Source organism: Cygnus olor, chromosome 18 (genome assembly GCF_009769625.2).
Source record: "Cygnus olor isolate bCygOlo1 chromosome 18, bCygOlo1.pri.v2, whole genome shotgun sequence".
Lineage (NCBI taxonomy): Eukaryota > Metazoa > Chordata > Aves > Anseriformes > Anatidae > Cygnus > Cygnus olor.
The window spans coordinates 12,355,557-12,368,636 of record NC_049186.1 but is presented as its reverse complement, the minus strand read 5'-3'; the positions used below and the strand labels follow the sequence as shown (position 1 = coordinate 12,368,636).

General features: G+C 42.8%; 1 protein-coding gene across 2 annotated transcripts; it reads left to right on the top strand.

Moving 5' to 3' along the window:
- The first annotated feature begins 6 nt into the window (after nucleotides 1-6).
- CCDC40 (coiled-coil domain containing 40) lies at nucleotides 7-12,890 on the top strand. Of its 2 annotated transcripts, none has more exons than XM_040530551.1 (18): nucleotides 7-108; nucleotides 1,295-1,466; nucleotides 1,625-1,782; nucleotides 2,280-2,363; nucleotides 2,452-2,671; nucleotides 3,492-3,649; nucleotides 4,521-4,643; nucleotides 5,023-5,144; nucleotides 5,883-6,126; nucleotides 6,236-6,418; nucleotides 7,338-7,583; nucleotides 8,357-8,570; nucleotides 9,131-9,300; nucleotides 9,642-9,733; nucleotides 10,327-10,447; nucleotides 11,136-11,324; nucleotides 11,752-11,910; nucleotides 12,542-12,890. In XM_040530551.1, exons 1-18 carry the CDS (start codon nucleotides 91-93, stop codon nucleotides 12,788-12,790), a joined length of 2,922 nt encoding a protein of 973 aa, XP_040386485.1. In that variant the 5' UTR covers nucleotides 7-90; the 3' UTR covers nucleotides 12,791-12,890. The 2 variants fall into 2 exon arrangements, with proteins under 2 accessions (XP_040386485.1, XP_040386486.1); XM_040530552.1 differs by lacking the exon at nucleotides 7-108 and adding an exon at nucleotides 510-1,091.
- The last annotated feature ends 190 nt before the right edge of the window (nucleotides 12,891-13,080 follow it).

Sequence of the window (13,080 nt, the reverse complement as noted above, 5' to 3'; positions counted from 1 at the left end):
CCCCCCACATTCCCCCTGCCCGGGGGTGCAGTGGTGCGGCCCGCAGCGGTCACGTGACCGGGTGTTGACGCGTCGCCTGGCAACGGGAAGATGGCGGAGCCGGCGGCGGTGAGTGGGGGCCCGGCCTGGTCCCGCCGCGGGGCTCGGCCTGAGGGCGGCGGGGGGCGCCCGGTGACCCCCGCCCGGTGACCCCCGCCCGGCTCCCGGCCCCGCCGGGCCGATCCCGGGAAGGTGAAGTGCTGGGCAAGGCCCGTGCGCGTTCCCTGAGGGCCGCTGTCCGCCCGGAGGCGTTGTCGGTGGGAAGAAGTCAGCCGTCGGTTACCGCGGGCCTGTTCCGCACCCAGAACAGGCCGCTGGAAAGTCAATTTCGTGACCTTGTCTGGGCTTCTCGCGCGGCTCTTAGCGCTTTTTGCCGTAGGCAGATTAGAAAGGAAGTTATCCACGTGCTGCAGGTGCGCCCACGTGCGCTTATTTATTTTTTATTTTTTTAGGTCTGTTAGTGATAACAAACTGCGAACATCTTCTGGGTGCTGCACGAAGTTTGGATTTGACAGCTGATGATAAGGGATAAAACAGGGTCTCTTTAAAAAGAAAGAAAGAAGTGAATAGTTTGGCCCCGCGTTCTTTAATGAATCCCTGAGGGAACTTTTTTTCTTTCGGTCTGACTTGTAAATGCCTGAAGCTTTAAAGTGGCGTGGAGGATTTTTGTTAGGATCTTTGCTATCTTAACGCTGGCTTGGTGAACTTTTTTGCAAATGAGGTTAAACTTAAAAATGAAACTTGTGTGCGCTGTGACAGAAATCAGTCCTTAGAGTACCGTACTGTTAACATTAAATGAAGCACGCCACCTGTTATCACTCCGTTATTCTCCTTTTTGCCTGTGTTGTGTGCTAGACAACGCAGGCAGAGAATGGGAATGACAATGAAGAGGACGCAATCTTATTCACAGAACGCATGGGCACTATTTGTACGATCAAGCTCTCCTGTTGCAGAAGCAGTTTTACTGAAGCAACTGCAAGATCAGAACTACAAGAGAGGGAAGTGACCTGGTCCAACACGAAGTATACAAAAGCTCTGACAAAACTGGAGAGGTTCCTTTGCTGTGTTATATCTTTGTACAGTTTCTTTTGTCAGGAACGACACAGGTTTGCCAGTGTATCCGTGGGCTGACTTTACAACAAGGCCTTCTTGTTGATTCTTTGTATCGTTCATATCTCATAATGACAAAAATGAGCAGATTTTTAGGTGCAGATAGAGTGAAAAGCTGATTCTGATGGTGTATTTCATGTCCTAGGAAAAATCTCCTGAGGCTTTCTCAGCCAAAGTGGAGTTTGATGGTAGCCCTCCCGAACTGGGAGAGATGGAGCAGCCCGCAGCTGAGACAGACAGCCCTTCCCATACGTCTTCAGGAGCTCCTTTGCAGGCACCTGCGTTTTCAGTGGAGTTGAGCAGCTGCACAGAGCCAGGTACAATTCAGTTCCTTAGTAATGTTACAATACTTGATGCTATCTAACAAACACAGTACCTAGCTTTCTCTCTTTCTCATCATTTCTCATCATGTAGCCTTAGGAACAGTACTATAAAATATAAGGTTTTTTTTTTTTTTCTTCCCCTTTCTGTTCAGAATCTGTCTTTGAGCAATTAGGTCAGCTTGCTAATGAGCATGGTGGCCAAAGGCAGGAACAGGAAGGCCAGCAGCCTGGAACTGAGGAAAATGAAATAAGTGGAAGAAGTGAGGAAACAGCAGAAGAAACACAACTGGTTGTCTTGGATCCAGAACATGTGAGAAGTCTCCAGAGCTTGCCATTCGTTACTGCAGACTTGTTATTTGTATTCATAGCTATTTAAAACATGAGGCAAACTGTAGGCAGCGGCTTAGCTGTGTGCTAAAACTACCTTCTTATAAACAGCTTTTGCAAAACTGCTAACTCCTCAATATTAAATTCAAAGTTGTAGTCTCAAAAGTGAGCAACGTAGTGGGCATATCTGACATTATTTACTCCTGAAAGAGAAATACTTGCAACAAGAGTGAGTAGAGGGGTTCTCAGGTGTAGCTCTCCTGATGTTTCTGACTTTTTAAATATTCTCAGCAGTCATCTTCTGATTTCAAGAAACACTCGCAGTATAACTCCTTCTGCAGTGAGTGTAGCTAGAATGGGAATCCAAGCCACCATAGGAGAGAATATCATGTTTAAGCAATAGTGGGAGTAGTACTAATATTCCTTCATAACTTATTTACATGAGTGTGTTAAAATTATCAACATCATAATTTTTTACAGCCTCTGATGAGAAGATTCCAGGCTGCCCTAAAGAATTACCTTATTAAGCAGATGGAAAAAGTGAATCTAGAGCTTCGGGAACTGGTATATAGCACTCTTTCTTTGCCTTCTCACTGCATCCCGTCCCTGTCCAAGTTGAAGTGAGATAACCAACTTCCTCTTGTGTTTGCAGAGGACAGCAACGAAGAAGAGCAAAGTACAGAGAGAAGAGCTTGGGGTGATTCTTTACGGAGTGCAGCAGCAGCTGGCCCATCTGCAGATGGAACTGGAGAAGAGCCATGAGCGTCATTCGCAGACAGCCACGGCACGTTTGCAGCTAGAAGAGGAGCTGAAGGGCCTCAGGCTGACTTACAAGAAAGTGTGTCAGAATACAGATGATGAACGCAAGAAAGGTGACTGAGGTGGTCCTTGTAATATTGCCCTAATTCTCGCCCTATATGAAGAAATGGATTTGAATGCAAGCCAAGCACTAGATTTTAGAGTATGGTAAATTTCACAGGGATTGATGCACCCACTGAGAAATTTTATAGAGCTGTCTGGTTGCCATACAATTTATATTGCTATGTCCTACTGCTGAGAAGGACGTCAGGGCTGAAACTAAAACTCCTCCTGGCGGGTAGGCTGTTCTGTGATTTAGCAGAAGGAAAATGCCCATCATTTGTTGTCTGTGTCTCTGTAAGAGTGTGCTTAAAATGCAAAGATTGTAGGCATTTAGGAGCATCTACGAGCATGAGAGCACCGTCCATGTGGCAGCCTATTCCAGTCAAATAAATTTACTTAATTCAGTTTTTGTTTGTTGCAGGCATTTGGATAGGTCACAGTAAACTATTTCAATGGTGAGGATCGTGAAGAATTAAAATAGCCTAGATTTTTTTGCAGTTTATTTTAAAAATAAAAAATCAAAGAAGCATTCAACAGTCTGAGAAAGAGACGGTTCTGTTTTGGGGCAGAGGAATGGGTTCACAGCCTCCTGAAGCCCTTCCTTTGATTTCCTGGGATTCTGTTTGCTGAGAACTGAGGAACCACTTACCAAGACTTTTAAATTCGCCTGTGGAGCTGTAATCCATAGCTGATGTCAATTCTCACTTGAGGGAGGGCTAATTTACCTGGTGGGCATCTGGATTTTGCTTTGTTTCTTTCCCTTTTATCTCTGCTTGAAGTGTGTCCTACAGATATACTTTTTGGTAAATATTCTTTCTCCTGCCACCCCAGTTTCTGCAATGCAGACCCAAGTGGAAAACTTGGCCTTGCACCTCTTCTACATGCAGAATATGGATGAGGATATGTATCGTAATATCTTACTGACGAAACAGTCAACAAAGAAGGCCGAGGCACAGAAGGTCCAGGCTGAGGTGGAAAAGAAAAAACAGGTATCAATTAAAATTGTCTGCCTTTAAATAAATAAACACAGGTGGCAGTGGTGAGTCTTGGAGGAGGTGCTGCCTTGTTAGAAGAAAGGCTGTAATGACAGACTTAGGGAAGGTGTGTGGGGATTTTTTTCCCAAATAATTGGAGGAAAAAAAAAAAAACAAGGCAGTCCCCTCTAAAAATGAGGGAAAAAAACACTACCAAGGTAGTGGCATGTACTGCCAAAGTGTTTTTTTTTTTTTTTTGTTAGGCCTTTGAATAGTAAATCGCTCCTCATGCAATCAAAGGGAGGTGAAGGGAGAAAGATATTTAGTGAAGAATTATCTTATGTTCAAGTTTCAAGAATTATTCTGAGTCACAACGAGTTTCACGATGAAGAGCCAACTTTGAAGATGAAATGAATCTGTTGGTGTGCTGGAGCTCCCTCTGCTGCCTTCCATTTGCAGCAGGATGCAGACGTTGCTTACGATTCTGCATTAAAAAATAAACATTTGAAGTAGAATGGATTTAGGTGTTTTTTAACAAAGCATTTTAAAGCATAAATTATTAAGATTCCCAGCTATTGCAGAGGTGTTGCAATATAATATATACTGACAGGAATGAATGCTAATTCAGATCTAAAGTATCAATTTACTAATGTAAATGGAATAATAATTAAAAAAAAATCAGCAAAGGAGGACTCAATCTTCTGTAAATTGCTTCTGCTGCATTTATGACGGTCATTCATACTTGAATGGAAAAGGTTCACTAAAGGTTCTAATCCAGTTGCTAATTTAATCCTGTTTCTAGCCTATGTTATGTTATTCTTGTTGAACATAGTTGATTAAGACCAAGATCGTATTACTCCGGAACTGTTTGATCCTAACTCTTTAGGATCTCCTAGTGGACCGCTTGACAAGAAAAGCCTATGAACTACAAGAACAGATTGCTTTGTTTGAAGCTCAGTTTGTGGCCCAGGCAGAGGACACAAAAGTAACTCGACAAGCAGTAAATGAGGTAGGAAGTGCTTTTTTTTTTGCTTCTGGTTAATATTTCCCTCTGGAGAGACTGCCCCTGTTGGCTTGTGCTCACGTGATACGTACAGTATGGGCCAGAGTTTGATAGCTTGTTCCTGTTTGCTGGCGCGAAGACTTTTTTTTCCCTTTGTCCTTAAGAATTGTCTGTAAATCACTTCCTCCTCCACTTTCTCAGCATTTTTTTTTTCTTGGAGAACTATAACTTTTCTGTGCTCTGGTGTGACAATAAACCAGACATATAAATTGAAGCTGTTCCTGCCCAGCATATTGTGTACAGAAAAAAGCATTGCATTGTAATGTGAATTTGGTTTCGCAGCTCGGTACAGGGTTAGCCTGTTTACAAATTCTCTCTTCCCTAGGCTTGTATGGAGGTACAGGCTATTAATGTGGAGAAGAAGCGATTGATGAACCACTGGACTAATAGCTTGGCTGGAATGAAGCAAAGAGATGAGGTCTATATTGCCACACAAGAGTTGCTGAGGTATTTGAGAACCATCCCAGGAAAGACCTCAAATAATTTGGGTAGGAGAGATTCTGAAAGGGACAGTATGTCTTCTGACAAGTTTGTTACTGTATGTGCAGAGTATGTTAGAACAAGTCTGTGGCTCTGAAGCACATAATACGTTTAATGGCTAAGAAGTACACTTCTTCGTTACTATTTTTTACCCCACAACACAACTGTCACTTGAAGTAGTTTTTCTTTTTTAAAGCTGCTTAAAACTTCTTCTGTTTGTATTTTATTCCTTCAAAAAGTTTACTTCACTTTTGCACTATCTCACAGTCCAAAGACATAGACATCAAGAAGGATTTATCTATCACTTTTGGTTAGGATTTTGTGGTGCCTTTAGAAGTTTTCAGGAAAGCCATCCTATTGTTGCCAAATGAAGGTTTTATTTAGCTTGGAGTCTTAGAACTTGACTTATTCTCTGAGACCAAACAATATATTTTAAATGTTGTCATTCACCAGGAAAAGAATGGGAAAGAGTGGCGGGGAGGAAATGAAAGAAGAAAATTTTCCTACATATTTCCTTTTAAATCTTAGTATCTCCATCCATCTTTTGAGAACTCTGCACTATCACAGTAGAATAGCCTTTATAAAGATCTTCCTTCTCTGTTCATTTGTTGCTGCAATAGCATGTTTGAAAAGAGCAATGTTAGATGACTGTTCAGCACGTGAATCAATCCATGTGATGATTTTCCATCCTCTTTGCCTCTTCAGCAAGCACAGACATGACCTCAGGTCCCTAGAAACAGACATCCATATCTGTAGAAAGTCAATCAGGAAGGAGGAGGAGAAGAATGAGATGCTTGTCACCATCCTGAGCCGTTCACAGAATGATACCAACACAACAAAGAAACTGATTGCACGGTGTGTTTCAAAGCAGGAGGCCTTGAAGATAGAAACTAGCACCTATTCTCGCGTTCTCCATGAGACAGAGCAGACCATCAGTAGGATCAAGATGGTGAGAAGAGTCACTTGGAAGAAGAAACCTTTTGAACTGTACATAAGTATTTAATGCCCTTCCCCAAACAGTTGTAGTGATTCTCTCCTGAGCCTTCCCTACCTTTTAGGATCAAGCTGCTTGTCTGAACGAGTTGTTATCCATCAGTAAGGATATAGAGAAAGGAACTGAAACCAAAGAGCAGATGGAGAGTGAGATCATGGCAAAGCTTCAGGACCGGATGATGTCCAGCAAAGCAGAAAAGCAAACCTCACAGCTGGTTGCAAAACTTCATCAGAGAAAAATGGATCTGGTATGGTATCTTGTCCATTTGGGAGGGCAGGGGAAGGAAACAGGTTGCAGTCATGGCCTAAAGTAGTGTTTGTCAAGTGTGTTCTGTCAGTGTCTTTTTGCTTCTCATCTTTAGCTCTGCAACTGAAGCTCTGCTGGGTTTTGATCCCATTTTAGCTCGTCCAGTGATCTCATTGCAGGATATTGGTGTATGCAAAAGAGTTTGTCAGAAAAGCCTGACACGTAACATACCATTCTTTCTTTACTTAAAGAAAGAAAGAAAACAGGGCAGAATGATGAATCCTTGGAATATTTACTATAACGTGTTACAAGTTCTTACATCTTTGAAGAAGATAGTGCAAATGTGGTACTTCTCTTTTGCCTATTAAAGGCACGTGATACATGTATACTCTCAGCTTCTAAATAAGGCTTCCAGTCTAAGGAACAGTCAAAACAGACTCGTGGTTCTTTATGGCTTAATAAGTTGCTCAAGTTTTGCTCTCTTTGGGAGTGTGAACAGATAAGAAAACTAGAAGATTCCGCACAGTATTTATCACACTGAGTTGTGTGGGCTGGCACTAATACTTCATGCTCACACCTCTGCACAGGTGTTTTTAAATGAGGTGCGTTTCTTAAGTGACTGGAAGACTGCAAGGGTTGGTTTCCATTGTGAGAAAAGAGTAGTCTATTACAGGGTTTTGGGATGTTTAGGCTTCTTAATGCTTTCCAACAACCTTATGACAGGAGTAACTATTGCTATCCCCTGCCAGTAGATGGGGAAACAAAGGCACTGCGATGGTGTGTAGATTTCTTACAGCTTGTAACACAGACCAGGGGGTAGAATCTAAAGTCCTTGATTCCTGTTCTTTGGTAAGTGGGCATTACAAAACAGTGTCACCAGCAGTAACTCACTGGTATGCCTTCTCTCTGTCTATTATTAGGAACTGCATTTTTCCAAGGTTGAGAATGACATGACCCAGGTTATTATGAACACAACACACACTAACTGCAGGCTGACAATTCTCCAAAAAACACTTTGTGAGCTGGACAAGGAAATAAAAAATATCCATGATCTGATCAGTCGTAGTGAAAGTGAGATTGCAAAGTGCAGTCTTCTGATTGAGAACAAGCAAGGGGTCATCAGGCAGTACAACAAGAAGTTGGAGGTGCTTCTTTCTCAGCAGGGGGTATGTACTTCTGCATTTCTGTCCCAAATTTGATTTTAATCTTTGTGGTGGCCACAGATGTCCTTGATAATTGTAATTGCATAAGTGTCAGTTAAAACTTTCAGGCATCAGTATGGTGATTGAAAAGCTGCTCTAGTTAATGTAACTGTTTATATTTGTCAAGCAGTTCTTAATGCATGCAAAGAGGAGCTGGCACAGGGAACTGCTGCGAAACGAGGGTGTGCCTAATGCAGAAGTCTGCAGGGAGTTGTCTGTACCTGATGAAAATATCAAATGACATCAGTACTCTGGGAGTAAATAGGATAACATTATAAGATCTAGAAAGACTGACAAGGGGAGAATAGAACAGGCTGAGTGACTCAATTTATTTGGTAGTTGGCCCTGTTCACATGATACCCAGCACTTTGTCCCTCGCGCTATGAACTGGAAGACATTTATGGATGCCGATGTGGAAAATGAGTACTGTGGCATACACTCGGCAAACTTTTGGAAGTCCAGTTGTACCTGTTGTTAGCATTTAGGTGGCCCTTTCGTCACAGAATCTGAGGACCTTGTGGGCTTCTGTTGCATTTATTCCCATGAGGTCAGGCAGTCCTATTAGTCCTATTCAACCATGGGAAACAGATGCAGAGAGTAACTTAGTGACAGAATGACAATATTGTTGAAGCATTTGGTAGGCATTTCAGCAGTTGAAATGGCCTTCTGCAGCGATGCTATAAACAAGTGCTCCAGCAGCTTCCATCTGATTGATCCCAAATCTTGCCCTCATCCAGGGGCAAGAATTAGGACCACTGGAAATTGAGGTCAACAGGCTGACCAAGCAGATAGAAGAACATAATTCTGAGGTATTGACACTACAGAAGTACTGGCTCAATCTGCAGAAAGAGCTGGTCAAGCTAACCCATGAACAGGAGGATCAAATAACCTCCTTGGATATGTTAAAGAAACAGATCACAATAATGCAGCAGAAGAAAGTGCGCACTGAAAGTAAGTCATTCCCTAACTCTTTTTTTAAAACATTCGTCCATGAATGGAGGAGAAAAAAGGGGAGCAAAGGCTTACAGACGGGTTATGTTAATTCTTTACCAAAGAATGGCCAAAGTGTTTGATACACGTGTAAGCAAGAATGCATAGGGCCCCAGTACTGCACTCTGGGACTAAGAGCCAGGCACCTTCTGCTGTTTTGTTGGTCATTATGTCCAATCATGATCGATCCTGCTGTGTTAACTGACACAGTTGACCCTAAGTGACCTTGTCATCTGTTACGTGCCTTTAAATAAGTTTGCAAATAGTGGGTAGGCAAATATTCCCACCGATGATAGCAGTTCCCTTAGCCAAAACCAACTCTCTTTCATAGTGGTAGTCTCTTTCAAAACCTTTATGTGATTTTTGGGCTTTGTGAAAAATGTTTTGGCTGGGTTTGTGGGACACAGGTGGCTACGTGTGCAATGTTATCTGGTTTAACAGCAGTTCGGTATAACGTGGTTGTATTCAAGCCAGTGCTCTTGGGAATTTAAAATCTTTCTTTTTTTTCTGATCACCTGTAGATGAAATTCAGCAGGAAATAAAAGAGCAGAAAGATATTGAACGTCACATGAAGAGCATGTCAAATGACTTGATAAAGCTGAACGCGTTGATCAACAAGAATAACAGCAGCTTCACGGAGCTGCAATATGGCAACATCATCACAGAGAATGAGTTCATACGCTCTCTCAAGGTACAGAGGCTCAACTTCTCATTTCTAGGTCACAGACTCCCAGGCTATTCTGTGACTGGGCTTTTGAGAGATCTGTACAGCAGGTAGCCCAGAAGAAAATAGCTTTGTGGTATAAAACAGTATGGCCAAATGGAAATTATATAGTTATTCACACACAAAAATTGTGCATTTCTTTATTGCTTAATGACTTTTATTACACAGCAGAGACAGGTCAGGTATGCCATTTGTGGGGTATAAGAGAATGACAACCGAAAAGGATGTGTAGATCAGAGGCAAACAGTGATGCTGTAAATCTTTCTCAGTCTGACAACTTTGCATTGTTTTATGCTTCCCAAATCTAGGCAGCAGAAAAAGAATCAATTGAGATGCAGGAGAAGCACAGTCGATTGACTGAGGAGAAGGAAAGACTCTTAAACAGCCTGGTGGAAGCGGAGTAGGTACCAGAGTGATTCTTGCTTTATGCCACAGTCTTAGAACTTCTGCGTATGTATACACCCATGTTACCTTTTTTCTCCACTCACCAAACTTAGCCAGCACCAGCAAATGCACTTCTGTCCTTCTCGGAGAAGATTAAAGGAGTTTAATGAATTTTTGGAATGCAGAAACTGAAAAGTGGTTTAGCTATCTCTGGAACCAGCAAGAGACAAGATAATACTGGTTTTAATGATTCCAGCATACCTATTTGTGCTGAATGTCACCGAGATCTGTATGGGAAGACTGCATATGCTATCTCCCCTGCCAGTAACCCAAAGCAAGCGTGCTGTACTGGGCAATTAATTGAGTCCCATCAGTCTAGGCTTGCTTGTTTTTAGTCGTCATGCCATTTCCTAAATTGTGGAGCTTCCCGTATGACTTCATGCAGTTCTGTTGCTGCCTCTTCACATGTCCTGTATGCAAACTTTTAGTTTCTGTCAAACCATTCAGTTCTGTGTTCAGAATCAGCCTCAGGAGAGTGGTGCCATTGACACACACAGAGAATGTTCTCTCCATTTATGAAGGCACTCCTTTCCTCTTCTGTCATTGAAGGCATCAAATCATGCTATGGGAGAAGAAGATCCAGCTGACAAAAGAGATGCGTTCAGCAGTGGATTCTGAGACAGGACAAGGTGAAATCCGAGCCATGAGAGCAGAGATTCACAGAATGCAAGTAAGTCACTGCGAAAGAGGACTGAGGAGGGGGAACTGCACGCAATGTATTTACCTTTGGAGTTGCTGAAACGTAAGGCAGGAGATGAGAAACAGGATGGAGAAGTAGCATCTTCAAGGCCATAACAGTACTAGAAATTGTATCACCCTGCAGCTAGATTGAATTAAATATGTTCAGCATGTATGCACTTTATGCATTTCTTATGCAAGCTATGTAATATGCTGCAGCATATTAAGGTATACCTGAGGATTTTTTTAAATGTAATATGTCTACCACCTTATTTTGTGACCCCAATTTGTAAGGAAATAAATATGGATTACTAAATACTGCATCATCTTAATCACTGGCTATAGAAGTCTTCTATCTTCTGGCAAAGCAGCTCTTCACTTTGGTTCTCAGGATATTTCTGCTCTTCTGCTTTTGCTATTGTTAATGAGTTCCAGTGAAACATTTTGAAGATTACTTTGGACAAGTTGATACAGAGTTGATGACTAATCCTGTCCTCTGCCTTCCAGATCCACATAGGGCAAACTACGTTTGGATTTAGAACAAATTTGGCAGCCAAAGGGTCACGCATCACACACATCTGATTTATGTTGATGGGATGTGCCACACAGAAGACTTCAATTAGGGGCCATTTGTAACCATTTGTTGTTTTCAAACTATATTTTATTTTGACAAACGGCAGGTCCGCTATGGCCAGCTGATGAAGCAGCAGGAGAAGATGATTCGTGATATGGAGGCATCTGTTTCTCGTAGAGAGGCCATAGCAATTCGTGGAGAAGGTCAGAACAAAACAGATAAGAAACATATCACCAAGAGTGATTTCCACCGCAAGAAACAGGAGCTGAAAAAGAAGATCACTGAAACCCAGAAGGTGAGCAAGTAAAGCAGGGCTGTGAGAGTTGCTGTGGCCATCATTTGCCTTGTAAGTAGCACCAGTGTGCACTTAGCACAGATGCATGGGCTGTCAATATGCAGACCCTGCACTGTGTAGGTATGGCACTGCACAGTGGGCAGGCTTTGGAAACCATTAAAAAGCAAACAATAGTTCTGGGAAGATAGCCCACGTGCTGGCAGGGCAGCATGAGAAGCAGGAACGTCCTTCACTCAGTGTAAGTGCTGCTCAGCAACAGCTAAACATTGTTATGTTATCAACGTTATTTTCATCCTAAATCCAAAACATAGCACCATACCAGCTACAATGAAGAAAAATAACACTGTCCCAGCCAAAACTAGGATACTGGGAATGCAGCTGAACAAAACAGACAGAATCTCACATTTCCTTCTCTTCCCCTTACTAGAATGCTCAAGACTGTAACAAAATTGTCCTGGAGCTGGAAAGCACCCAAGCATCCCTTAGTGCCACCTTCTTGGAAAAGCAACAAGAAATGTGCACGCTGCAGACTGAGTCTGACAGCCTTGATTCAGACACAGAATGTCTTCGGAACAAGAAACGATGGGTGAGTTCGTCCAATTCCTTGCAGTGTGTGAGTGAATTAGAACCTGCTCCTTTCTCCTCTTGCCAGCTCCCTTGTCTCACTACTATCTTGAACTGGGAACACTTGGCATGTGATTGTAGCAGCAGTTCGAGTTAACTGAGCCCATTTTGATGGCTCAAGTGGAACTGAATTGATGCTGCAGTTTCATTCTTAGTGAGGCAGCATTCACCTGGAAACATCAGCCTGCAGGATCTTCCTAGAAAACACCAAGTAGCAACTGTCCTCTGTGAGGACCAGCTGGCTATTGTGAGGAGATCACAGATTTGAGAGCCAGCTCAAGGTCTTCAGTAACCTCCTATGAAATTTTAAATTTTAATTTTAAAATTTAAATTTTAACCCTTTTGTCCTGGCAAGGGTTGCCTTGTATGCATGTTTTTTTTCTCTAATTTATGGAATTCTGTGACATAACTGTGTCTATGACACTCTAAATGAGGATGCTGTTATAATGGAACTTCATCGAACTCTTTCTTAAGAAGCCCTTCTTTTTCAAAATATGGTTACAGTACCTCTGTGACGTGAACGGTGTTGTTTCCTTAGTTCTTTTCTGTGTGCAATCTGCTATCAGAGTAATTTCCGTTACTGCTTTTCTCAGAATCTTTTGGAGCTTGTGGCCTATCAGACGCGCCAGAAGCAGCTGCAGGCAGTGAAGGAGGGGAAGTACACACCCCTGTGCAGCACTGAACAAGCCTGGAGAAATGAGCAGCAGAAGCTGCAGGAGCGGCTTCGTACTATTAGTGGCATTGTCCATCAGGTCCAGCAAGAACAGCCTCAGTACCACAGGGCTCTCCAGTGGCTCCGCCAGTGTTTGGAATCCAGGCTCGGCTCCCAGGAAGCATGTTAGAGACATAGGAAACCACCTGTGAATAAATATAACCAACTGCTCTCCCTCTTCTAGCAGTGGCATTTGTAAATAAATTGAATAAACATGCATAGGGTATAAATCTGCATTAAATATTCACTAAAGGAGTAGTACTGTGTGTAGTATCCGTGCTGCAGAGACTATTGCAACACCTTTCTCTGTTTCACTTCCTTGTACTCGCTGTGGACTCCTCAGTTTCCCGAGACGGGCAGGAGGGGAGCAGCGGCCTCCTCCCCTCCGTCGCCCCCCGGCAGCCGAGCGCAGCCCGGGCC

What these genes read in the sequence shown, in the direction of transcription:
- CCDC40 (XM_040530551.1), top strand. An exon ending in TGCTTCTTTCTCAGCAGGGG is followed by an intron (nt 7,584 to 8,356) that starts GTATGTACTTCT and finishes GCCCTCATCCAG; the next exon opens with GGGCAAGAATTAGGACCACT. An exon ending in AGATCACTGAAACCCAGAAG is followed by an intron (nt 11,325 to 11,751) that starts GTGAGCAAGTAA and finishes TCCCCTTACTAG; the next exon opens with AATGCTCAAGACTGTAACAA.